General features: G+C 35.8%; 1 protein-coding gene across 4 annotated transcripts in view; it reads right to left on the bottom strand.

Moving 5' to 3' along the window:
• The window catches only part of LOC123311621 (rho guanine nucleotide exchange factor 12), a 176,615-nt gene that overhangs the window by 122,889 nt on the left and 26,543 nt on the right, over nucleotides 1-27,183 (bottom strand). For all 4 annotated transcript variants that reach the window (XM_044895693.1, XM_044895680.1, XM_044895689.1 and 1 more), the window contains 5 exons: nucleotides 26,368-26,445; nucleotides 25,855-26,067; nucleotides 24,137-24,587; nucleotides 22,597-22,884; nucleotides 15,347-15,400 (listed from right to left, as the gene is read on the bottom strand). In XM_044895693.1, coding sequence (XP_044751628.1) covers nucleotides 15,347-15,400; nucleotides 22,597-22,884; nucleotides 24,137-24,587; nucleotides 25,855-26,067; nucleotides 26,368-26,445 — 1,084 coding nt within the window. The remainder of the gene's footprint in view (nucleotides 1-15,346; nucleotides 15,401-22,596; nucleotides 22,885-24,136; nucleotides 24,588-25,854; nucleotides 26,068-26,367; nucleotides 26,446-27,183) is intronic.

Raw genomic sequence — 27,183 nt, 5'->3', positions numbered from 1 at the left:
ATTCGAAGTCATTTTTGATAGTATAGAATAATTTAGTTTGGCTTATTTATTTGGCTGTAAAAGCATTATTTCCAACGATTGAATTCGGATAGCCTTGAATTGCTTTTTATGGTTTCTGGACATAATTATTTTTTGGATGCCAACTTCATCTTCGATTTCTGGACCAACTTTGAATGTTAACACCAACGACCTTCCCAAAATTCAGGAATATTTTACTGAAAATCATATTGGTACAAACCAGGACGACCAATCGAGCCCAACCTACATCGTACCAGAAATAGGTCAAACAGCAAAATCAAGATTTGGCATTCGCTCCAAGTTAAGTCCTTTCATATGGTATTTTTTCTCATTGAAATTTTTCAATTTCATTCTTTCAATTTTTCTCAAAATTAACTCTTTCCATTATCTAAATTTTTCATAATCTTTCCTTGCAAATTCTGTTACATAAATTTTACATTCTGTTTGATACGTTTTCAATTTGATAATTCAGGCAATGATGAGAGAAGTCTTCGTGCAGTCATTCTTCTAAATTTGTAACTAACTTTTGACATTTGAGTACTTGTAACCATTTTGAAATTTTGATGCTTGTCTTTATCTAGTTTTGTAGATTGTTGATTCACATTATGATATATTGGTAAATTTGAACTGTGTTGTAATGAACCAATTGACGAAGCATTTGTTTTAACTTTAGCCGCATAGCAATCTATGGGGTAGAGTACCCTGGCCTGACCCGGACTGAGCCAGAATTTTGATATATTCACTTAGTTTTAAGAAATTCAGCCTTAACTAATTTTAATTTCGAATAAGTAAATTTGACTTTGAACGTGGCAATTGGGCAGGGTATTCATGAGAAGATCGAAGTACACCAAAATTATGTTTTCATAAACATAAAAAAGATTATGTCTGAAAGTAAAAATTGCAAATCTAGAATCCAATTGGAGTTTCAAGAAGATTGTCATCAATTATATTCAATTAACATTAAAAATGTGTGCAATACATAAAAATAGGTATTTCATGTTGAAATATGTTCTCTATTCACAAATAAACACGTATTAGCATATTCATGGTTAGACAAGATATTTAAAGATTTCTTGTTTTCTTGACAAGAAAAGAATCTTGGTATTGACATACACTTTCTTATCTTGAAATTCTAAAATTACTTACTTCGTGTCTTGAAATCAAGACAAGATTTCGAAATTGTCAAGAACTCAGCGAAAGGTTGATGAATCACTAGAATTTTGTACTCAATAGACTAGAGAGCCGTGATTTATTGATGAGTCAAAATGTCATCAGTGGAAATTCAGGAGGGGATCAAAATTTCTTTTTCGTATTTAATTATTTTCAATTATTTAAGAGGTGAATAAAGCAAAAATGTGCACATGTTTATTTCGGCGATTAATTTCAGTCGTTCCTCATTGTGAATAAAATCTAAATATACACCGATATCAGGGTTCTCATTTCCCCATGAACCGAACTGACCTTCCTCTTGTGTTATCGAAACACGTGTCGAAATGAAAACCGAAAATTTTCATTCGTCGATTTACCTGATGATCCCCAATTGGGCAACTTGAGTAACTTCTTGAAGCTGGACGACCTCTTCAGGCTACCCGATCGCGTGGTGTAATCCTGACCGTCCATGTCGCCTCAGCCGCGAATTCAAGGCACATTATCGTCAACGAAACCGGGAAAAGTCAATACTGGCGCGGCCAAAATTATGGCAAGTCGCGACACACGAAAACGGCGGCTTATCGAAGGACGGCGGGCGTAACTGACGGAAAGCCGCGATAGCAAGTTACTGACATAACAACGTTCGGCGGCGGTGACGACCGGAGGCGTCCCGGCGCAGGATCGGGAGATGCGCTTCCCGTCCTACCGTTGTCGAAAAAAACGCCGAGGATGACGACCGCCCGAGGGAGCAGAGATACCGGAACCCCCCAGACACAATGGGATTTCCGCTAGTCAGGGGAGTAATCTTGAGGAATGCCACGTTGGTTCGGAATGGTTTCCACATTTTATCTTCGATTACACTGGCCAACAATAGTTCTCCCACTCAAGCGAGTTTTATTATTTTGTTAGGAATTCTCATTTTACCTCGAAATTAATATCACCTCAATCACTTTCATCAAGATATCGCGTTATTCTAAAAAAGCTAGTTGGGCAAATGAACCTGATTATTGTTGGTCTATCATTAGAGTATACGAGTAACACGAAGTCGTCCTACACCAGAAAAACCAAAAAATCTAAGCAATCAGGACCCTTTAATTTACACCATCACAAATAATTTAATTTGTAGATATTAATTGAGAATTCCAAACAAGCGATGCGCCCTCTGGTGTCAATTTTTGTAAATAAAAAGTTAATGCACTTTTGTTTGTTTACATCGAGAAACTAAGAATATTTTGGTGTTTCAATGAAAATTTCCATACAAAATATCTCTTAATCTGTTGCAAATATCTTAATCTATCTCGTGACAATGGGGAAAGCTTAGTGAAGTTTTCATAATTTGCATCTTTCGAGCAAATCTTCGATTACGGCTTTCTTGTGAAGATGTCAGTTTTTACTATTTTCCGAGATGAAATGAACGTTTAGTCAATGTTCAAGGACATATGTATTCCGTCCTTATAGCACGGTAAATCAAATTGGTGACGAAGAATAGAAGGTGAATTAACTAACCTGGATATACAGGGTGTTTCATGAGTCGTTGGCACATAGCCCAATGGTGAATGCAGGTCATCTAGGCCTTTCAGAAAACTGGCTTATTTTGTATCCTAAGGCTATTAGTTTCGGAGATACGGGGTGATTCATGAATACTGACCTATATTTGCGATAGTCATAACACTGGAATGCAATGTCCGATGTCGATCAAATTTTATGGGTTTGTTCATTTCAGAAATCTCTTCCAAACGGTTCATCAAATATCAATATTTTCTCGGCAAAGGACAATAAATATTAACACCGAAGGAATAAAAACAGGACCTCATTTCTGTAAGGGATGTAAAAAATATAGATTTTGGAGCTTGAGTGAAAAATCATGTTATTCTGAGTACTGCCCTGAAAATATTGATATTTCATGAGCCTTTTGAAGGAGCATTCTGAAGTGAACAAACCTATAAAATTTGATGAAAATCGGACCTTGCAGTATAGAGTTATGGCTATCGCTAATTTCGGCCAATTTTCATGAATCACCCCGTATCTCCGAAACTAATAGCCTTAGGATACAAAACAAGCAAGTTTTCTGAAAGGCCTGGATGACCTGCATTCACCATTAGGCTATGGCCAACGACTCATGAAACACCCTGTATAACCTCAAAATGAAAGGATTCCACACAAAAAACACATCTGTTTCCCCCAGAGAGGACTTTTTCCAACTACATAGTGAGTGGATATACATATAGTCCATTCAAGAATGATTGACATCTCGGGTGGCTATGGAAAATCGAATTTATGTTGGTATCAACCCATAAGTTGAGATGTATTGCGGAATTCAGGTTGGTATTGTAAATAAACAGTGATCTATAGACCTATTACATGTGAATCTATGCACCTACAGATGATAATTTCAATTTTGTACTGCTGTTTATGTTCTTAATTTAATCGTACAAATTGGAAACATAATTGTATCAATTTTAGATGCTGATTAATATGCTCTGAATGTGAATATTTCGTCTTTTCAAATACTTTTCTAGGTTATATTAATAAATTCCAGTTCTGTGATTGAAACTACAGAAATTATTGAAGATCTTTTGTGACCTGATATTTTTCTTGATATTTTCCTTCAGAACACGATGTGAACTTCTCAAATATGGTTCAACGGTCAGTGTTAAGCCATGATACTGGTTGACAGTCTCTCGTCCTGGTTCCACCCTGGAAGGTCTGCTCTGGTAATCGTGCACACTCAATTGATATGATCTACTCATTATACTTTGTACTCTCATTGATACATTCTCATATTCTTTCATGGTACTCGATATACATGTTAGTTTTCAACCTTCTGCACTTCTCGAAGCCATCTATTAGTGGTTTCCCTTATTAATACTCTCGATTTGTACTTCTCATAATTCATCAACTGTATCTTCTATTTTTCTGATGAACGTTCTAATCGTGCTTACTTGTAAGCACGTCTCTGTGAATGTTGTAATCATTGATAAATTTTTGCACTCTTCAAGACCAACGTTATGTATATTAATTATAATATTATTGTTCTTCTCAAATTAATTATTCTTGCTCTACTCATTTAACTTATAATATTCATGCTTTGCTCATATTCAAATTATAATTATTGCTCGACTCCCATAATGTACAATCTCTGATTGATGACCAGACTTAGACAATTTGGTTCACCTTTTAGCCTATTTCACTATTACAACTCAGTCTTCTCATTAAAATTCATTATTCCTTCTGTTTTTCTGATGGAATAAAGAGGCTCCCGCAATCAATTTTCATTGATTGCTCTGTTACTGTAAACGTTGTGTTAATTTATAGAACTTTTTGAAGTCTGAGTCTGACCTCGAGTGACTTCTCATTTGAACTACTCTGGATTCTCTCTGCTTTTAGTTGAATAATGTCTCTCTGAATAGATGTTGTTAATATTTGTTTTTATTAATGTATTAGCTTCATGGAGGTGACTTATTCATTTCATGATTGTGAACGATATACAATAAATGTTTTTACAATACCATCTCCAACTCAATTATCTAGTAATACAGTCCACTATTCTTTTTCTGCAGAATCATAACACCCCTGACTCTCCTCTATATCTTTGAAATGGTGATTAATTTCTATGATCCGTTACTAGTATCCATAGACATAGAGACATGGACTGAGCAATGTCAGCATGAAATTGGCTTTTTTTATAGAAAGAGAGAAATGATCGTCGGGAATTTACCTGTCTCTTTTTTGTTCACATAGAGGTGAGTGTAGACCAATCAAAATTCTAGAAAGAGACAACTGCATTCCCGACGTGCGTTTCTCTCTGTCACTTTTTTGACCGTATTTCATGCATAGATAGAAAGAGAAGGCACAGTCCATGTCTATATGTCTATGCTAGTATCACATGAAACATAAAAATGACTGAAAAAATGTTTTTCGGGTATCTCGAACATCAATCAAGATATAGCGAAATTTTTGAAACAGTCATTAAAAATTTCTATTCCTGAAATGGAAACTTCCAGAGTTTCAAAAAAATCTTGAAATAAGGGAGAAAGCCATTTTGAACTGCTTGATTATTCTCTGATTTCCGGACATAGAAAAACACGAAAATTCTACGTTCCGATAAATAATTTTTTCTACATTTTTCATTTTATGATTTGTTGATGAATTCTCAACAATCCCAACAAAAGATCAATTAGATAGAATTAATGCAATGTCGAAATTATTTATCGGAACTCAAAATTCCAGTTTGCTCTGTGGTGGCCGGAAGTCACAGAATAATCAAGCAGTTCGTAATGGCCTTTTCAATTATTTCAATTTTTTCTTTGTTAACTATTAAAGTTTGCATTTTAGGAATCCTTTTTTACGTCTGAAATAATTTAAAATGTAGGTGGTATTTTGAAAATCGTGAGTTTCGATTAATTTCATTTGACAACTTGACAAACACAACACAAACACACTGTACATTTAAGGTCCAAAGAGCGAACAGTGTTATAATACTGTATATTGGAAAATTTGAAAATATCTTTCCAGCAAAAATATAAAGAGTGCGACTTCCAATTTCAACCACTTTTTTCATAAGAATCCCAGTAACTTATGGGCCGCTGGGTTTTCACGCAAGGTGTAGTGCAATGTGTTAAAATTGATATCAAATCAGCTACCTTACGATGTAAAGATATACTGGGTGTTACATTTGAAAGAAAGGGAAGAACTAGGTTTCTGGTATAAACGGAAGGTCTGGAAATATTTTGGGGAGAAAGTTCATTTTCGAAAATCCCAACGTGCAAATTTCCAGCACAAAATTATGACATTTCTCTATAAACGTCTAATAGGCCATCCCAGTCAATCAGCGATTTTCGAAAATAGAGAAATATGTATTTATACAGGGTGAGAAACTGTACACTGTGATTCCCGTTAGCGGGTCTTGGATATTGGATTTTGTGCCTGATTCATTGAATAACATCGAAAGATGATTGTATTTTTCGAGGGCTATGTCTGATAGATAGGCCATTCACAATTTCTGACTTTTGCTTCATTGCTTCATTGCAACCTTTCTATGATTTCAATGCAAAATTTTCCTTGCACTCTATATTTAGAAAAATTTTGCTCATATTTCTGAATGCTCAATTCAAATAAATGATTACAGCGGTGCTGTTGTACTCATTTGGAGCAATTTCATCGAAAATTGTCCTAAGGAAATTTCGAAATGTTAACTATATCAAGTATTCATAGAACCATAGACATCCGAATATTCATTTTATTTGTGTAATTAAAAAAAGGATTGAAATAACTGAAAAACTTCATTACTTATATTTATAATATTCGAGTTTAGAATTTATTGAAAATTGTCGTTTTCGGGAATGAGGTGAGTGAAGGTAAACCTATACTATGTCAGTGAAAATCAGGTACTCAATTCAGTTTTCAGTTCAATTATGGATTTTCATCAATTACCGGCCGCATGAATTCAATACTTCGTTTAAGCCTTGAATATCCATCTCTCCTCCATATTTGCGGTACAATCCTCAACCGATTCGGAATCAAAGGGAATTTCGAATTTCCAGCAGTGAAAAATAATAACAATGCAGTATCGCTGGCAAACAGAGGATTGTTTTTTTTGCATTGGTGGAAATGTTAAATCCCATATTGTGAACCATGATTCACGATTGATCCTAATGATCCCCACAATATGACAGGAACCCAGAAGTCAGTTCTTAGGCTTATGCGCCCTTTAGATCGTCTACCAATCCAACCTGGGAATAACCATTTCCCCCAATGCATGAAAAATAATCCTTTGTTTGGGTGAAACCAGAAGTCAGTTCTTAGGCTTATGCGCTCTTTCGATCGTCTACCAATCCAACCTGGGGATCAACATTTCCCCCAATGCATGAAAAATAATCCTTTGTTCGGGTGAAACTGGATTGCTTTGATATCTTCGCATTGGTGGAAATTCGAAATTCCCCCTGATTCAGAATCGGTTCAGAATTGCACCGCGAAGCGATTATTTAATCGGCAGCAATCCTAAAAAGTACCTTAATGTGTGTGTTTGGAACCTATTGTCTCACTGACTTAATCTTGTTTTATTTCATGATGGATAATACGATAATGACTTCATTACCGTCTAGTATGCGTAATCCAGAACATCAAATGTTCTTATGGAATTATTCATAATTAAACCAGAACAGTTCTTTCGATATTTGAAAAGAAATGAGTAATCGTCATAAGTTCACATACTTATTAAGGGCCATTCAAGGCTAATAAAAGTTGACTGTTTTGATGCAGAATAATATGTTCAACTTATATTTATGTTAGACTTATTTTGCGAACCGAAAGCAAGATTCTCATATCACGAGTATCGGTTTTCCAGACCTTACTTAACCACTAGGTTAATCGTTATTGGTTATCATTTTAACAAGTGAAATAGCAAATAACAAACTAGTATGTTATCTTATCTGGATAAATATAGAAATAAATGACTGTATATTTGTTTGTTCCTCATAAATTCACAAATTTCATACCATATCGGTGTATCTGTTGGTTATTTGCAATAAACCGCCAAAACAAAAATACAAAAATTCACATGACGTGAATTGTCGATCTAATTTTCTGTCAAAAGTTGCCAAAAGATGCGAAATATTCGTCGAAAGATATGCTCTAAGGACATTTTTCATCATCCATAAATGGCGAAGACACATATCATATTAATTTATGAATTCATTTCAAGCCAGTTAAAAGACCGCTTCAAATGAAACATTATTTCGAATTATTTTCTCTACAAAATTGTAGTTATTCTCTTTTCTCTGTCCTTCGTTCAAAGTTTAATCAGCTTCGGCCATTAAATTTTGAAAGAAAGGGTTCATTCACGACCTAGTTACAAAACATCGATAGTTCTTCTCATTTCTTTATCATGGTGGACTAAATCGTACACGAAAACCTTCACGAATACATCTATACTTACTATAGGGAATCCGTATCAAAATCTGACATATGTTTTTTTATTTACTTTTACAGGGTGTTTCACGAATGATTGTACATGCTTTCAGGGCAGATGCAGGACATTATTAGTCCGGAAGGCAGGGGCTTTTTTTTCAAGGAATTTCATCCCGGCTGAATTTAATACTGTATGTTGTAGTCACATTGCAAATGACGAAACTGACCGTCAGCTGGTCAAGTAGCGGTGGGTGTGGGCGTGGGAGGCGGCGGATTTTGGGAAAAAATGCAAAATTTCAAGTGATTTTATCCCGGCTGAAATTTTCTATATGTAATATTGATATTGATTAGAAACAAAATAGTGAAATCAGCCGATCGACAGAGAGGGGAAAATACGTCAGTCGAGCGCGTGAACTTGGGAAAAAAATTTAAAAATCAAGTGATTTCATCCCGAATGAAAACACCTCCATATGATTTCTTACATATATTATTATGTAAATATAAAAATGTCCGTCAGCTGCGTGTCTAGCGGGGGAAAGACCGTCATATAGTCTGATTAACTAATGAGATAAAAAGTCATCAATCAGACCATTGAAAACTCCGCGCGTCGTATAAATGCATGAGCGCGCTCATACATTTTTGCTCTGACTGACAATCTTTCACCTGCTAGTCACGCAGCTGACGGTCATTTTGATTTTTCCATATATGTGAAAAATCATTTGGAAATGTTTTCATTCGGGATGAAATCACTTGATTTTCAAATTTTTTCCCAAGTTCACGCGCTCGACTGACGTATTTTCCACCCTCCGCCGATCGGCTGACTTCACTATTTTGTTTCTAATTAACATCAATATTACATATAAAAAATTTCAGCCCGAATAAAATCACTTAAAATTTTGCATTTTTTCCCAAGTTCCGCCGCCTCTCACGCCCGCACCCACCTATGGTATTGAAGCTGATGATCGGTTTCGTCATTTGCAATATGGCTACAACCTACAGTATTAAATTCAGCCGGGATTAAATTCCTTGAAAAAAAAAGCCCCTGCCTCCCGGACTATATGGTGAGTCTGAATCAGTGTTCGGAAAATGTCCTAACTATATTTGTTCAAGAGATAAGTACAGGATGTTTTATGTATTTTGTCAAAAACTTTCAATCAGAATAACTCTTGATCGCCTGCATGGATCTTCATGAAAATTTCAGGGTATGAGTTCGGCCAGTGCCAAATATTTGCACATTACGACTAGTGGATAGCCCAGGTCCGGGCTGAGAAAATTATATTTTTTATTTCCCTTCTTGTGAAACACCCTGTACGTATAGATTCGGAAAATGCTGCTAGACATTTAACTTATTCTATGCTGAAGAGGGAATTAATTGAAATCCAGTCGCACATTATAAATCTCAAAAATATGTGTGTTATTATAAAGGGGCGCCATAAATGACGTGAGATGTGTTTTCGACTTTTTGACTCCCTCCCACCCCCTGGTGAGATCTGGGGAGGTTTCACTCGACCCCCTCCCACCCTCTGTAATCTCACGTAAGATTTTTCATAAATAAGGTATGCATTCGTTCAATCCATTCCGATCTATTCTGATTGCATTAGTTCAAAAAGAAAACGTTCCAACTTTTTTAATTATAAAGGGTTTATAACTTATGCATATGTATACATATAATTTTAGTGGTATATTCCCTAAATTATTTTAAGACAAAAATTTCATACAAACTAAATCCGAAAACTCTTAGTTATGGAGCTACAGGGTGTAGAAGTTTGAATTTTTTTTAGTTTTTCTTGATAGCTCCTACAGTTCGTGACATATTTAGCAAAAATTTGAAGCATGCATTGATCTAATAATCGGCCTTGCCAAACAATATTAAACATCTACATTTTTTCAAGAGTCATTCCCACTTACCCCCCCCCCTGTATTTTTACGTAAACTGCTGATATCTTAAGAAACACAACATGAATTTCTCGTTTTGTTTGCAAACTTTTGAACCCCTGACATTCTTCCGTATCCCTTACCAATTCGGAGGAGACGTTAACCATTTGTGACATTTTTTTATTGAATTTGCAATGTTGAAATTGGTTTTGATGGTTATCATCAAAATTTTGATATACAGGGTGTATTTAAAGTTCGGGCTTTTTTCAACAGAAGGTGGAACTGGTCAAAATAAAGTGTTTCACCAAAAATCACTTATACAAAACTTAGAAGATGACTAAGTTGAAAGAATATTCAAAAATGATTACTGAAATAAATCCTACTAGGACACTAGATCATTAATTTGTTATCTGAAGTATTTCATAACAATGGGAAAAAATTTATCTCGTAATGACTGACTCAACTACAGGTGTTCAAAGGTGAGGCTTTTTTTTTGACAGAAGGTAGAAGTAGTTTAACCAAAAATTGTCTTTATAAAATATCCAAGATGGCTGAGATACAACCCCTTAACGAAACAAAACATAAACATATTGCTGGACAATGAATGGTTCAGTATCAAGTTCATCGGATTGGATGCATCAGGTCACTTTTGAGAGAATCATAATTGTTGTATCGTGCAATTGGGGGTGCAAAAAAAAATGTAGAAAATCGAGGCACTTTCTTGAAAGTGCTCATGCTAGTTTTGTTGAAAAAGTGCTATGATGTTTCCCCATTTCATCCCATTTTTACGACGATTGTTGGAATGTTCGAACAAGATTTCCATTTTCATAACCATGTAAATATCTAACGAGCCAATATCCTAAAAAATAGAATACTAGTTCAAAATCTCAACAATAGCCCTTCTTCAACATAAGCACTTCAGATAAACTGTCTCCATTTCCTATTGCCTCAATTTTCTACCCGAAACCGCCCGAGACAACAATTTTTTCAAGTGACCTGATCTGATGCAACTTATTTATTTTATTCATTTATTTATTTAATGCTTACAAGGAATACAAACAGGCTTAGCCCACAGAACAGTATTCACCTATTAAAAACTACAAATACATCGCTTCAAACTATCACAAGTAAAAGGAACAATAGAGTTGTTTTTGCTTTATGAAAGAGTATTCCTGAGACTTCGCTTTAGATTTTTAAGTGTTATATTGAAGATGTCCAAGTCAATGCAAATGTTATTATATGCAGTGATCATCCTAAAAATTGGAGCATTCTGTGCACTGTTCGTCCTCCGAAAAGGAGCATAAAATTTGTCTCTATTTCTCAATCTAATATCAGGGACTCTGAACGGAATTGACTGCAATATATCCGGTACACGAAATATACCATTGACAATTTTATACAGAATAGTAATGTCAGCCATTTGTCGACGATTTCTTAGGTCCATTATACCAAATTTCTCCCGGATATGTGAGTACTCATGATTACTATAGACGATATTATTCTTGAAGGCTAGGAATCTGAGAAATTTGTTTTGTATTCTCTCAATTCTCTCTATATAGCATTTGTATTGAGGATTCCAAATTGTTGATGCGAAATTCAGTCGACTATAAATATACGAGTAATATAACACCAAAAATGTTTTATTATTTTTAAAAGTTCTACAGTGCCGAAGAACGTATCCGAGCAACCTATTGACATCCCGTAGAATATTTTCGACATGCTGATCGAATAAGAGCTTTCTGTCAAACGTTACCCCTAAATCCTTAATATGGTCTACCTGCGAAAGAGAATAATCCGCCATGGTGTATTGATGCTCTATAAGTTGTACATTTCTACTAAAAATAACCTTGTGGCATTTGTTATAATTCAGGAAAAGATTATTCTCTGCACAATAATTTAATAATCTATCAATGTCCTGCTGTATCAGAATAATATCCCCCACTCCCTTAACTCCTCTGAAAAATTTTAAGTCGTCGGCATACAACAGAAAAATGCAATTTCTGAAACATTTTCCTATAGTGTTTAAATATATAATAAAAAAGAGTGGTCCCAGGTGAGAACCCTGGGGCACCCCTGAAGTATTACAAAATGTGGCAGATCGAACGCCATTTATTGTCACAAATTGAGACCTCCTACTTATATAAGAGGAAATCCATCTTAAAAGATCCCCGCATATACCCACTTCAGCGAGCCTCCGAAGCAATTTCGCATGACTTATTTTATCAAAGGCCTTCTTAAAGTCCGTACAAATAACATCAACCTGAGTTTGTTGGTCCATGGTTCTCTGAAGATACTCAGTAAATGTCAAAAGATTAGTTTCGATGGTCTTTCCTTTTTGAAAACCATGTTGTTGATCGATTATCATATTCTTAGTATGATTATAAATATATTTATAAACCAACGACTAAAAAATTTTTGGGATAATGGATATTATGCTTATTGGCCTATAGTTTTTAATTTCATTAATCGGGCCGCTTTTATGTACTGGAGTTATAGATGAGATCTTCCACTGTTCCGGAAATGTTGCAGTACTCAAGGAAAAATTAAAAATGTGGAGTAGAGGGAGGGCTAAAGATTGTGCACAACTTTTCAGCAATATTGGAGGAATACCGTCAGGTCCAGTGCCTTTAGAGACATCAACAGATCTTAATGCACCCATTACTTCGTCCAATTCGAAAACCACACTCGTCAGGTAATCACTACTATATAAATTTTGAGTGCATTCAAAAGCTGAACCACCCTGATCTTCCGCAGTTTCATAAACCCCATGAAAAAATATAGCAAAGAGCTCAGCTATGTCCCCCGAGTTATTGCCTCTTTCACGCCCGAGATTCATCTCGACAGGAAAACGAGAATTTTTATTCTTACGAGCAACATGCCTAAAAAATTTTTTCGGACAAATAGTAACCTCATCCTCTATCCTTTCCAAATAATACTTGTGATCCAAAAATATAAGTTTTTTACATAGTGATCTCAAGTTTCTGAAATGACGAAAATCATCCAAGTTCTGATATTTCTTCCACTTTTTATGAATTCTTTGTTTTGTTTTGATTAGTTTAATAGTTTTCATGGAGAAAAAAAGAGGAAATTTTTTATTTCTTTTTGTCTGAGGAACACTCTCTCTTACAATATCGTTCACAATTTGATAAAAAATATCCACCCTGAGATTCACATCACCCCGGAGAACATCAACCTAATCTACCGCTTCAAACCTTTCATTTATCAAATCGTAGTTGGCTTTCTTAAAGTTGAACGTGAATAAGTTCGCTCTGTTTTCTAAATAATGTGTAGTTTTAACATTAAAAGTAAATTCTAGCGAGGGATGGTATTCATCCTCCCTTACAAATGGGTTTTCATTTCTCATCAAATGACCAACATTATTTTCAGTACACAAAACAAGATCAAGCAGTTTCCCATTTTTATTTAATACATTATTGAATTGAACTTGTTCCATGAAACAAAATGTATCAACTATACGGGAAGAATATACATCAACATTAGTTGCAACCAATATATTGTCTCTGTCATTCTGACTTACCCATCTGACGAAAGGGCAGTTGAAATCACCACACATCAACAAAATATCCTTGATGGTCAATTTATTCAATTCAAGTTTGGAGAGAAATGAAGCAGTAGCAAGTTCATCGCCCGGTGGTAGATAGACACAGCACAAATACATCCTTATGTTATTTAACCTAACCTTAACCCATACATCCTCCGCTTCACTATTAAAGTTCACCAGCACTTCAGGTCTTAGACTATTTCTCACCGCAATGAATACTCCGCCACCCTCCTTCTTGAAAGAAGATGCAGAGCTACGATCTCTGCGGAAGATTGAGTATTGGCTCTCATCAATTAATTCGGAGTTAACCACAGTATCATTTAGCCATGATTCCGTTATAAAAATTATATCATGAAAATTAGATATGACATTCAGTTTGAAAGTACACAATTTAGTTCGTAATCCACGAACATTTTGATAGGCAATACTTAGAGACATAGTGATCCGTGTACTTCAGATATTTCATGTTAGCTTACATTTGTTAGGAAAGCTATTTTGTTATCATCTTCAAATCAGATTCAATCATTATGTGTAAGATCTTTGAGGTGTCATCTTTTCGTGCGAGTATGTTTCCATTCTGAACCCAGACATATTTAAAATTGTTGTTATGAGCCGCTTCTCTAGCACTTTTATAAAGTATTTTATTTACTGTTGTGAGATGTTCGTTGATGAATCATCTTGGGGAAACATTATCAATTTTGAACCCTTGTTTACCTCCCTGTTCAGTACGTTTCAATTTAACAGCTGCTAAGAAGTTTTGCTTCTCAATTTTGATCTAAATTTGACAACGATGTTCTTGGGTTTATTTGTTAACTTGGTTGGTACTCTAGTTATGAAGTCCAGTCCTTCAGGCCGCACTTCGTGATTCACATAAGAGCTAATCTTAGTCATTATCTCAAACAAGTTCTCATTTTTTTCTCAGGTACATCCATTATTTCTATGTTATTCTCTCTCGAGTGTTGCTCTAACTTGTTCATACGATGATTCAGGTCGGAGATTTCTTTTTTCATTGATTCATTTTCCTTCTTTAACTGATTAGTAAGTTTAATCGTGTCATCCAATTTCGACAATTTTTTCTCGAAGTCGGTGATCTTGCCCGAGCAGAATTCCACAGATGTACGTAGTTCGCGTACATTCCTATTCAAGTCTGCAATTATATTCGTTAGATTCTCGATACCCGCGACTTCAGTGCGATCGCCGTCGATGTCCTCCCCATCTGATTCGACAGGTAAATCTGTTATATCCCTCATTGATCGGCATTTGACGCACAACCAGTTTCCACCGGGAAGATTGTTTATTAAAGACAGATGGTTTTTCGTCACATCAGAGCATCGATTGTTCGCATGGAAAAACTGCTTGCATGCACCGCCACATTGCAGACCTGGCGACTTTCCAGTGAGAGAATTAGTACACTTTCCACAAATTTTCATTGTAGGAGACGAGTATAAGAGTTTCTCCAACAAAAATACGAGTATCCACAGAACTTGTATCGAATTATATGGAAGTTGAAATTTGTTATTCAATATTTCCACGATATATTCACTTCTTTGAAGAGCACAACAACGAGACGTCCGTCATGTGTTTGCGCACGACGACAACTTATTATTATTATTCATTGTCCAGCCATGTTAATGTTTGTTTTGTATTTCTGATACTGGTGTCACCTTCTACAGTCCGGTACTTGAAAGTTTAGGTTAATTCGTACTGCGAAAACGAAAAACTTATGGGCTTTAACAATGACCTGCACAAATTGCCAAAGTTTGTTACACATTTTGAAAATTATTTTCACTGAAACCTCCAACTACACACATAAATAAAAAATGAAGAACTCACCTATATCGTTGCCCTCCAGATCTTTTTCTTCAGCTTGCCTTCTTTCCCTTTCCACTGAAAAGCAAAACACATCATATACAACGTGTCTTCGTCATGATATTCAGTTAGAATAGAATAGAATAGAATATAATAGAATAAGAGTTTATTCAGGAAAATGTCTACAATAAACTCAGTAATACTGTAGAGTTAATTTTTGAATATTAACTGTGAACAGTAGTGAAACATAATATTTTTTCTTTTAATCCGCCGCAAATTAATTCATTTTCTGTTTATGTATACTCCAAAAAAAAAAAACATGTGTTCCATCGCGATACGTGATACAGATATAGGTCAGCGTGTCGAAACCATTATACATATAAGTGTCCATGTCTATCCTTCTTCTTCGTCAAGTCCGCGTGAGTGTCAAATCCATTTTTTAAGATGTCTGTCAAAAAATTGCGGGAATTCATTACTAACTTTGATTAATTAATTTATGTATGTCGGTTCTGTCATAATCCATTATCCATTTTTTTAGTTTTCTCTTGAAAGATCGTTTATTTCTTAAATTATTTAATTCTTCGGGTACCAGGGGGAACACACTTGGAGCCATGTAGGAGCAGCATCTTTGGCCAATTCTTTTTATGGATCTTGGACGTTTTTATCAGCAGCTCTGGTAAGATATTGGTGGCTCATGACAATCTTCATCGCAAATATCTGCCTTATATCGGGTACTTTGGCCAATTTATAAAGTTGTTTACCAGGGAAGGTGATTTTTTACGATGTATTATTTTAAGGAAATACTTTTGAATTACGTCCAGTCTTCTTTTGTGACTGTCCAGTACTCCGCCCCAACCAATTACACCATCCGATAAATGCGGTTGCACGAGAGCATTATATAAAATATTCATGTGTTCAGTACTATTTATGTAATCTCTTATATATTTAAATTTGTATAAGATACCACGTAGTTTCCGGGTCAAATAAATCATTTGTTGTTTCCATTTATCGATTTCAATTCCTAAACGGAGTCTGCTTTGGGAATAATCAAATCTTCGTTGATATGTCTCCAAGATTCAGTTCCTGCTTTACTGGACGTGAATGGTAAGTATTTTGTTTTACTCTGGTATAAGGTGAGTTTATTTAGCTGTAACCATTTAATTAGTTGATAATATATCTTTCATATTTAGCGCATGGAACCAGAACTTCTTAGCATATTATTTTCAAGAATAAAATACCAGAATAATACATTATAACCCCTCCGAAAATACATTTTCGAAACATGCAGATTCGAAAAAATATTAAAATGAGAAAAGCAACGAAGTGAAATGAAAAAAATTGAGATAGACTAATCTTATATTGAATTTTGTATCGTTTTTAAGTACTGAAAAAAGTTAAATATACATATTTTAAAATAGCAAAATGTGTTTTCTACTTTCATCCATTTGGTTGCATCTACTTAGTGTTGAGCGCTTGGATTTTCCCCATACATAGTTATTACAACGATTTTAGATAAAAAAGATCTATATATTATTTCCACAGCAATATAGCAGTGTACCCAGTGAATTCATGTTCACCTTAACCCTCTAATACCCAACTCCGCCTTGAGACTGGTTGCATATAAGTGGATACTATTCCCTGTGAGCAGTTTAGTTCAACTGCCCATGTCCGCCTTCAGTATAGGTTCATTTTGTGAGAACAGGTGTTAATGTAAATCAGTTAACTATTTGCGAAAAAAAGATGTAGATTATACATAAGCTAACTTGAAACTATACGGAAATAATTTTAAAAAAGAAAAAAAACTTGGGCATTAGAGGGTTAATACTTTTATTCACTTCCCTACATATTAAAATTAGACTAAACCACAGCTAACAGACCGGTTTCATTAATACGAATGGTGGAGTTTCATCAGCTCTTAAGAAACTGCAAAATGTGCGCTCATCTAACCCAATTCCAATTGGAATTACAATTTGAAAAATGACCGCGCAGTACTGAATTATGGATGATTTGGAATATAACTGGGGACGGAAATCACTTTTCAAAGTTTTAAAATCGATGAGTTATAAAAAGAAAACATTCCATGTGTAGTATCTGCCACGTACGGTTGGTTCTCTAAGGATTTGGTACCATATACAGATTGCGAAAATTCTACTCCAAACATAGGGAATGGCCATGAGACTTCAGAAATGCAATCGCCCAGTGCGTGAATAATTTCACTACAGGTGATGAATTATCGAATGTTCATATGAACAGCGCTCCGAATCAGTTCCTTCTACGCTTTGTCATCAGATTGGGGACTGCGTTACTGACAAGAAAGGCGGAGCTCACATAAATATAAGTAGGGCAAATCAAATATGAAGGATGAATATTGAATAATTCATCACCTGTAATAAAAAAAAAATTCGCACTATTGCGATTGCATTTTGGGGAGTCTTGTGTCTTGCATCCTCAGAATGTGGCCGCTCCATCTGAGTCGGACCCTCGTTACTTTAGTCTCAATTGTTGTACAGTACAATATTGAACAGTAAAGGCGCTAACAAGCAGCCTTGTTTTATTCCAGAGTTGGTTAAGAAATGGTTGGTTGTAGAGCCATTATGCTGTATTCTAGCGGTGTTGTGGGTATGAAGGCTTTTACACACTGCTAAGAATTTTTTGTGTACTTCAAGGCGTTCCATGATTTTCCATAGCGCTCTCCGATTCACAGAGTCGAAGGCCTTACTTAAATCGATGTAAGCTGTATAGATCCTAGATTGTTGTTCACGGGCCTTCTCTTGCAGCTGTCGCAGTGTGAAAATTAGGTCCACCGTATCTCTATTTGGTCGAAAGCAGCACTGGGATTCAGGTAAAAGCTTTTCTAAGAGTGGAATCAGACGATTAGCCATAATCTTCGAGAGAACTTTGCCGGCCACGTTAAGCAACGATATGCCCCTGTAATTGTTGCAATTTGACGTATCACCTTTGTTCTTATAGAGGTTGATAACTAAAGCGTCTCTGAAGTCCTGTGGCACATCTCCTTGTTCCCAGATCTTGCGGAATAGTGCTAGGAGACTATTGACAATGTCTTCATCCAGGGCTTTGAATATCTCCGCTGGAACGCCGTCTAGACCTGGTGACTTATCATTTTTCGTATTTTTTATCGCACTTATATTACCGACATTGAGATTTCGTCATCAAGCGATGTCATCGGACTATACGAGGGGAGCAGGTCTAAAATGGATAAATCCGAGTCGTTATTTTGATTCAAGACCTGCGAGTAATGCTGCTTCCATCTTTCGAGAATTTTTCTATCATCAGTAAATATAGCTCCATGAGAATCTCTTATAGGAAAGTTAGCTTTTCTGCTTAGACCATAAATAGTTTCAATAGCTTTTCCTTTCCACCAGTTATCCTTGATTTTTCTTATTTCTTGACGGACCTCGCGTTTTATGTTTATAAAACTGTTTTGGGCTGCAACATCGCCAGGCTTGTTAACTGCCGTTTTCATCGCTTTGTGTTTTGCCTCCAAAGAGGTGCGATATGAGTTTCGTTGTCGGCGAACCAGTCTGGGTTTTTTCGGGAGCGTTCTGTGCCCAGTATTTCTTTTGCTGTATTTGTAAGAGATGACTTGAAGCGGATCCAATGACTCTCAATATCATCGTTATAATCCGGTGGTGTTAGGCCACCTTTCTTTTGTAGTATGGAGATTTGAAGGCGCTCTCTTAGATACTTAGAGGCTTGCGTTGGTGTTTTGGGAGCATTGAGATTTTCATTCTCGTGATTACCAGCCTATGATTAGTCCAGCATTCCAGATCTGCTCTAGGTTTAGTGACCAACACCTCTCTCAGATCCTTTCTTCTCACGATCACATAGTCGAGAGTATGCCAATGCTCTGAGCACGGGAGGCGCCAGGTCCCCCTTGAATTGGATCCCTAGTAAAATAAGTGTTCGTTATACATAGATTGTGTTCTGCACAAAGAGCCAGCAGACGTTCTCCGTTCGAATTGATGCTGTCTGTGCCATTTTTCCCTATTATTGCCGGCCACAGTTCTGAGTCTTGACATCTGCCCACTCTGGCGTTGAAGTCTCCAAGGAGAATAATTCGTCCCCGTTCTGGGATTTTACTTAATGTAGCAACGAGTGTTTCGTAGAAAGTGTCCTTTAAGTTGTCAGAGGGGTTCAGAGTGGGTGCGTATATTGCAATGATGTTCACAAACGTGTTATTCTCTGCAGGAAAGCGTGGGGTCATTAAAAGTTCTGAGATGCCAACTGGATTTTCGGTTAGTTTGGCAGCCAGCTCGTTTCTAATGGCAAAGCCTACGCAACGTTGTCTGATATCGGCTTCCGGCAAGCCTTTCCAGAAAAAAGTATACGTTTGTTCTACCAAGCTACCTTCGTCCGAAAAGCGTGTCTCGCTTAAGGCAACTATTGCAACGGATGTTCGTTTCAGTTCCTTATCGATTAGGGCAGTACGCCTCTCTGGTCGGTCGGCCTTGGGGTTGTCTAGCAAGGTTCTGACGTTCCATGCTGCAAAAGCTATGTGATTTTTATTGGTGGTTGTACGACGATTCACTCGCTAAGGCACCCTCCCCCGGAGATCCGAATGGGAGGGTATTTTACCTCCGGATACAAATTTTGTCCTGTTCGACTGATAACGCAACTTTGGTTGCGGTTTCGACTGGATTATCTTGTGGTACGGGTATCCTGAGACGACAAGATCTGAGACGTAACTTAAGCAACGCAGAGAGCCATTTCTTGCTGCTCAAGCCAATGTTTAGGCTAGGTAATTGTGGGAAACAGAGTTATACCGCTCATGTTCGGTCATTTTTACAGTCCTCTCATTGCATTCCCTATATGTTCGGCGCAAAAAAAAAAATCACATCAACTCTACCAAGCAAAATACCATCACAAGAGCTATACACTTCAGGGCACCCTCTCACTTATCAAGACCAAGGCATAGATACAACTACAGTCTGAGGCTACCCATCTACAAAAGGATCTGCAAACCTCTTATTGATTATGGACATAAAATACTGCGTTAATGCAACAGAAGTACAGTGAGAAATATGTGGGAAGCATTCTATGGAAAACAACTAAAATGAGACATCCCAACAATCCACTTCACAATCCCTTGAACCAGCACCTATATGAATGAACCCACATAAAACCAATGGCCGACAGAATACATCCAAATATTTTATTAGTCAACATATTCTCCTCTCAATTGTATACATTCATTACAGCGAATCTACAAGGTCTCTAGACCTTTAAAAAAAAAATGTTTCTTCGTGCTCTGCAAACCATCACAAAACACCTTTGTATAGCTTTCCGCGTCTTTTCTCTTTAATTTTTTACCGTAGAGTAGTCAGTAATCTCCGGTTATTGTTCTATCCTTATCCAAAAAATCAATCATGATTACTCCGTGGCAATCCCAAAAAACTGAAGCAAGAACTTTTCCCCAAATTCGACGGTCTGATAAAATCATGTCATGAACTGCATCGACATTTTCGAGAACTGTCACAGAAACTGGCCTTCCCGATTAGTCATCATCTTCAATGGCAAATTTACCTTTTTTGAAGCTTGTGGTCCAATTTTTCACGGTCGCATACGAAGGACATTGATCACCAAGGGTATTAAGCATATCTTCGTGAATCTGCTTACCTCTTAACCCTTTTAAATACTTAATGATGGCTCGATACTCCAATTTTTCGATTTTCACCATTTAAGTGGACATCTTCTTTCTTTCAATTTATTGCTTAATTCTGGTTTACTTTTTTGACCTCAAACTTAACACTGATACTTCTAATGAGTTATTGTTCGTTGATATGGTAACGCAATATTTTTCTTATGCATGGAACTGGTCTATGCTAATTAATTATCAATACATCCTCGTAATTGAGCCGCTTATACACAAGACGTCCCCCCCAAAAATACTCTACAGTTACTAGAGCGAACACTATTCGAACACCTTCTGAACAAACACTGAAAAACTTGAAACTCTCTCTTTTATCATAGAAATGATAAAAAAAGATAAATTGTTTTTTTATACTATGTAAAATTGCAATCTGTATATGGACAGGAAGACCTAAATCATTCGCCATTTGAAACATTGTTTTAATAATGTTTATTACTACTACTATTATAAATAGAAAAGGGTGAGGAAACGCAATATTTTATGTGACAAGACTATTTGATTGCAGCCAAAATTACAAAATTATGTGCCAATAATTATATTTTTTTCTAATTTTGATCGAAAGTGACACTTTTTAAAACTCATTGATGTTTTGAAACGTTTTACTTTTCGCAACTGATAATGAAACGATACTTGCTTCCATAGAAACAAATAGTTATTTGTGCAACCAGTTGGGAAAAGCATCATTTTTCGTAATGAGCGTATTTCTACGCAAAGAGCGAAGCGAAAACAAAGCAAAATACGAAAAATAGTGTTACCCAACGTGTTTCATAAAATATTTTTCCTAATCTTGAATAGGATGTGGCTATGAATTCAAATTAAAAGTACCAAAACCGTCTAAACAAGCGTTCCGTCACAGGTTCCTTTTAAATCGGCTAGAGACGGGAATATTTAATTTTTCACTCTGTTACTATGGCAGCAAGTATCATTTCATCATCAGTTGCCAAATATTTTACCTTTAGTAACTGGTTTTAAAAAGTCAATGAGTTTTAAAAAAGTCACTTTATATGTCAGAATCAGAAAAAAATATTTCCTTCAGTAAAACAATTCAAAAGAAATCTGCGGGAGACGATTACAAAGACTTTTTTGTTACATTTAATTTGAATTCAAATGGTCACATCCTTTTCAAAATCAGAAAAAATATTGTCTGAAACACTTTCATTCGTCATTCGCGTTCAATACGAAAAATAATGCTTCCCCTAACTGGTTGTACAAATAATTATTCCTCCATTGCAAAAATAAATACATAAACATTGATCTCTTGTACTGTCCATGCAAATAACTAATAAGGACTCCCTTCAATCACTTTATATGAACGTTCATTACGTTCATAATATTTTTTCGGATTCCTCTATTTTGTAATGTGTGGAAATACACATGATGAGAAATACACAACTACTGAGACCTTAATGTAAAACGGACAACATAGCGCTGATTTAAAACCAAAAAATGTTTCTACAAGCGTCTTATCCACCCATTTTCTTCCAATACAGTGTAGAAAGTGTCAATTTTCCAAGGCCAACCGACTGCTTTCATTTAAATCAATAGACTAGATTTTCAATTCACCATCAATTTGAAAACTTTTTACCAACGCTGGGAAACTTACTATGTATGAAGTTGTTGGTGGATTTTCGTTTTTGATCCGACTCGTGCGGTCTTATCCTCAGAATTTTCCCAAGTCCCCGATCCTTCTTATTCACAGGTCCTGGACAAGAATCGTCGTAGAGTTTAACACACTGACGATGCAGATTAATGTTGCAATCGCTGCATCGATAGCCCTGTGGTCCAATGCCATAAATTACTTGATGACAATTATTGCACAGTATAACTGTGTAATATTGTTGAGCTGTAAACTGATGTCCTTGAATGCTTAGCTTTCTAGAATAGCGACCGGCTGTAACAAAAATATAATGGGGACTTATTGATTTATACATAAAATAGGTACAAATAACCTATCATGTGGGGAATTGTTGGGAGACTGGTTGAGAAACTATTAGTTTGATTATTTTTGAGACTTTCGAGACTTGGAGTTTCAGCGTTTTAAATTCGAGTTCTTGGTTAAAGAAATAATAATTAAGTAAATCCCTGTGAAATATTTATGATTATCCATTATGAGGAACATTACATTCTGAATCAGATTTCAATTATTGATAAGGGCCTCTAAACTCATATTTCTTGGGTTTATCACAATCAGTTCTTTTCAGAACTACCAATATTTCATATTGAAAAGTTCAGTTCCGATTCCGAAGAAAACATGCTTAAAGGTTTAATCAAATAAAGCTTGAAATTTCTGATAGCTTCGTAATTGAATTATGTTGAGGATAATCATGATAAATATTAATTTTTTTATAACTCACTGTAAGTTTCAAATAAATGTCTGCAAAAATGTCATTACTTATTTATTACAATATCAATAAATTATTTATTTATTTACAGTGAGTTGCTGGTGCCTTGTAAATAAATTATAATGGATATTGTTTGCAATATTGCTTCTAAAGTAAATGGTGATTTACTCAGACTACATGAAAGAAAACATACAAAACCAGCTGTTGCTATCAATGACTTTGACCAAACGGCTCTATTCAATCTTGATATATGATATGGACAAAAACATTAAGTATTTAACCTTCTTCTATGGTTTTTATTCATGAGTTTGCATTTGTTTCAGAGGAACATATCACTGTGTCAATAATAAAAAATGAATGATTGTCGTACGTCTTTGTCGAAGATGTTACACACAGCATTGGTTCAAATTTTCTGAAGAAGATCGAGGAAGAGGTTGAAACGAAATGCCTCCAGAAGCTTCAAGAAGAATGAAGTTTTACAGATCCTTCAATCGGTAAAGAAATTAAAAATTTTAACTATTCATTTTCTTCGGAGAAACTTGAACTTCCAAGAATGTACACTCAAAATATATACATTGAGCGAAACTCAAATGGGAAGAAACTAGAGACTTTTGGAATTCATAGACAAAGGATAATTCAGCGAGCTTTGCCCAAGCAGGGGCAACTCAAAAAAAATTATAAGGGCAACACAATTAATTTTTTAGCAAGGAATTCCGCCTTAAATTGTTTCTCAACTATCCATACAAACCCTGCATATTAAATTGCGAATTAAATTCATTATGAAACAATGAAGAAACTTACGTAAAAACTTATTTTTGAACGATTTTTCCTTATTAACAAAAACAGGACACCTCTCGAGCATTGGAAGAGTCAACCGTAAACCAAATACTCTCTGCAGTACGGTAGTCAGCGCAGCCGCAGTGTAAAACTTTTTTGGTTCATAATTTTCCTTATCCAACTCCGCCAAATAAGGCTCCAATTTCTCTACGAATAGAGATTCATAGAGCCTTAATTCTTTGGATTTATCATGATACAATTCCGACAGCGCTGCATCAGTAGGTCCATAGATCGTTCCCAATCCTGCTGTTCTTTTCTGTTTGAAGTCGGCTAATTGTCGACCCAATTCCTCTTTGGCTCTAGCTCTGGCTTTCCAGAAAATTTTCCTCAAGATTTCTTCCTTGTCGTACTCCTTCATAAGAACATCATCGATCTCTCGTGCAACATTCTCATCAACATTTCCAAGTCTGAGAGGCTGAAAAAAGATATTCATAGGAATGTATGTTTTTACATTATGATACAAGTGTATCATACCATAACTTTTATCATACCTGCATCATAACTTAAATACCAATGCTCGAAATGATTTTCAGATCAAGGCGTTCAAAATCCATTAATCAAATACAGTTCATTTATACAGGGCGATTCAACGCGATGGGATATTACGCGTTTATGAAGAACCCTGTATGACGGTGCCAAGCAGAGATTAGAATGTTCATTTTGAATCAATTCTTTGTGGTTACGAAAACGAAAAAAATTTACACGTAGGTACAGGGTGATCCAATATTCACGAAAATCGGAAAAGTCTAAAATTTTTGCCAGTAGGGATCTGATTTATTCGATTTCAGAAATATTGAAGAAAGGCGATAGTGAGAAGGGGTGGAAAAATTTGAAAATTTGAAATAATTCGGTCGATTTGTTCGAGAGTTATTGAACTATAAAATTCCACTCATAAGATGAACATCACCGTGTATATTCCAAACAAAGGCACTCAGGCCATTGAAACCTCTTGATACAAGTCCAGCCTGATGTAATTTCTGGTATCCGTTTATTGCATTCTTTCCGGGACACCTGTATAAAAGTTAATTATGTTCATCAAATTTTCGAATCCATATTTTCCGAAGTAAATTCACATTGTGATAAAATGCGTAATAACCGGAATATTTACATAACATAAAGCTGATTTAAAATCCAGGTTATGACAAGCGTAATAACCTCACATTTTCGTACTATACAAGTACATTGTGGAATGTGTCAAATTTCCAAGGCCAGCCGACTGCTTTTTATGAAAGTGAATGGAGTGCCTATGCATAATCTCTGTAATGCAAACTGTAACGATTGTATCGGCTTGTTTTCCGGGTAGTTTTGATTAAGGGCTATTTCGGGCACTATAGAGGTCAAGAACTTTTGAATATGAAGATCAATCACATTGATTATGTTGTTGACATGAGGTGGTTGACATTCCCGAAAGTAAAACAGATCCGTAAGAAATTTACAATTGTGGAAGAAACGAGTTCTCTGCATTGGGTCTAGTGAGAAAGTTGTGTCTTTGCGTCCGTCGGGCCCAGGAAGATTTTCTTCTAACGTATCGCGAAAAGCATTGCATAGTTCGTCCAGTTGAAATTGAACTTTCTTATGCTATCTAGCAACGTTTAAAACAAGGTGTGCTTTATTCATATTTAGCACACTTTTTAGTTCATAGATGCAGGTATGATAAAAAATAAAACTTCAAGCATACTCACAGCTCCAGGAACAAGAAAAGTCGAGTGTATCTCGAAAGCCCATTTTTTCATTTCCTTAGCATTTCCTTCTTTGTATAGGTCTGTCAATAAATAAAATAACAGACTGTTCGGATCTGCATTAGATAAGATATAATTCGTGAATACAGCAAGATGAGGTGGATTCTCCCAGAGGCGAGATAAGGATTTAAAAGGGCTATGCTCTTCTGGTTGTTCCTGAAAGAAAAATTATATATGGACTTTTTTCAAGCGCTGTGAACGTGTCGAAACGATAGTCAGAAGAGCATATAAATAGCATAATCCTGTCGTCGTCGTATTGTTTCGGTTCATTTTTCGTTATGATTAATTTTGAATCGACCCATTTTAGAAATTCTTTATTCGCCGTTTAGGTCAGTCATTTGAGACACTGGACAAGAAAAGCATCATCTGAGCTACAAATAGAACTCGAAGTAATTTATTGGTACTACGTGTCCGTCCTATCCTCGTTTTAAAGATGTGTGAGCTCAAAGCACTTACCATTTCAAGGTCTGAAACCTCATCATCCTCCATACTGATGATTGGCTGTTGCGCAACTTGGGAACTGGCCGCATGAATCTGAAAATTGATCAACTATTAACTGATTTCTTGTTGTATCATTATCTATCCTACAAATATAAACAGCTCCTTTAACCACCCTTTCTGGTTGCTGTCTGGCGCCAAACAATCTAGGCAACCGTATAGTGAAAAAGAATAGTTTGTTACAGACGTCATAGGACATATTTAGCCTTATAATGATTAGCTTTACAATGAGGCGTCGCCAGTCGGCACATCTTTCTTACTCAAGTTGTCGGGGGAAGGTTGCCTTTTGTAGTAGAACGAGAGAGTATATATTTAAATAAATATATACTTCACTTTGTACGAATTTTGTGATGAAGAAATTTATATTTTAATGAAATACTGTTATTGATCAATTTTTATACATACTTTCATTTCCTGAATGTTTTCGAAGTACGGTTATTGTTAAGACAATGTTTTCAAAAAATTTTTAAACTGTAAAAATATTGGTATCAGTGAAGTTTGTTGGGTACGACACGAAATGGACCCTTTTACATCAACTCAGACAACATAGGTCATTCATTGATAAATTCATCTTGAAAGAATTGATTTTTTCGTTTTTTTTTTCGCTATTTTTCTATTCAACAGTTTGCGCCCGAGCGACAGCGAGAGGAAGCAATTTAGTCCGAGTCTGGTCAAGAAACTTGCCTCCCGAGTTGTGTATCATATTCATTCTCATACACTACAAAAATTGATTTTTAATTATAATCCATTCAAGAATGATTGACATCTCAGTAG

This window comes from Coccinella septempunctata, chromosome 1, assembly GCF_907165205.1.
Source record: "Coccinella septempunctata chromosome 1, icCocSept1.1, whole genome shotgun sequence".
Taxonomy (NCBI): domain Eukaryota; kingdom Metazoa; phylum Arthropoda; class Insecta; order Coleoptera; family Coccinellidae; genus Coccinella; species Coccinella septempunctata.
Note: the sequence above shows the minus strand (reverse complement) of the source record. Positions and strands in the feature narration are given on the sequence as shown.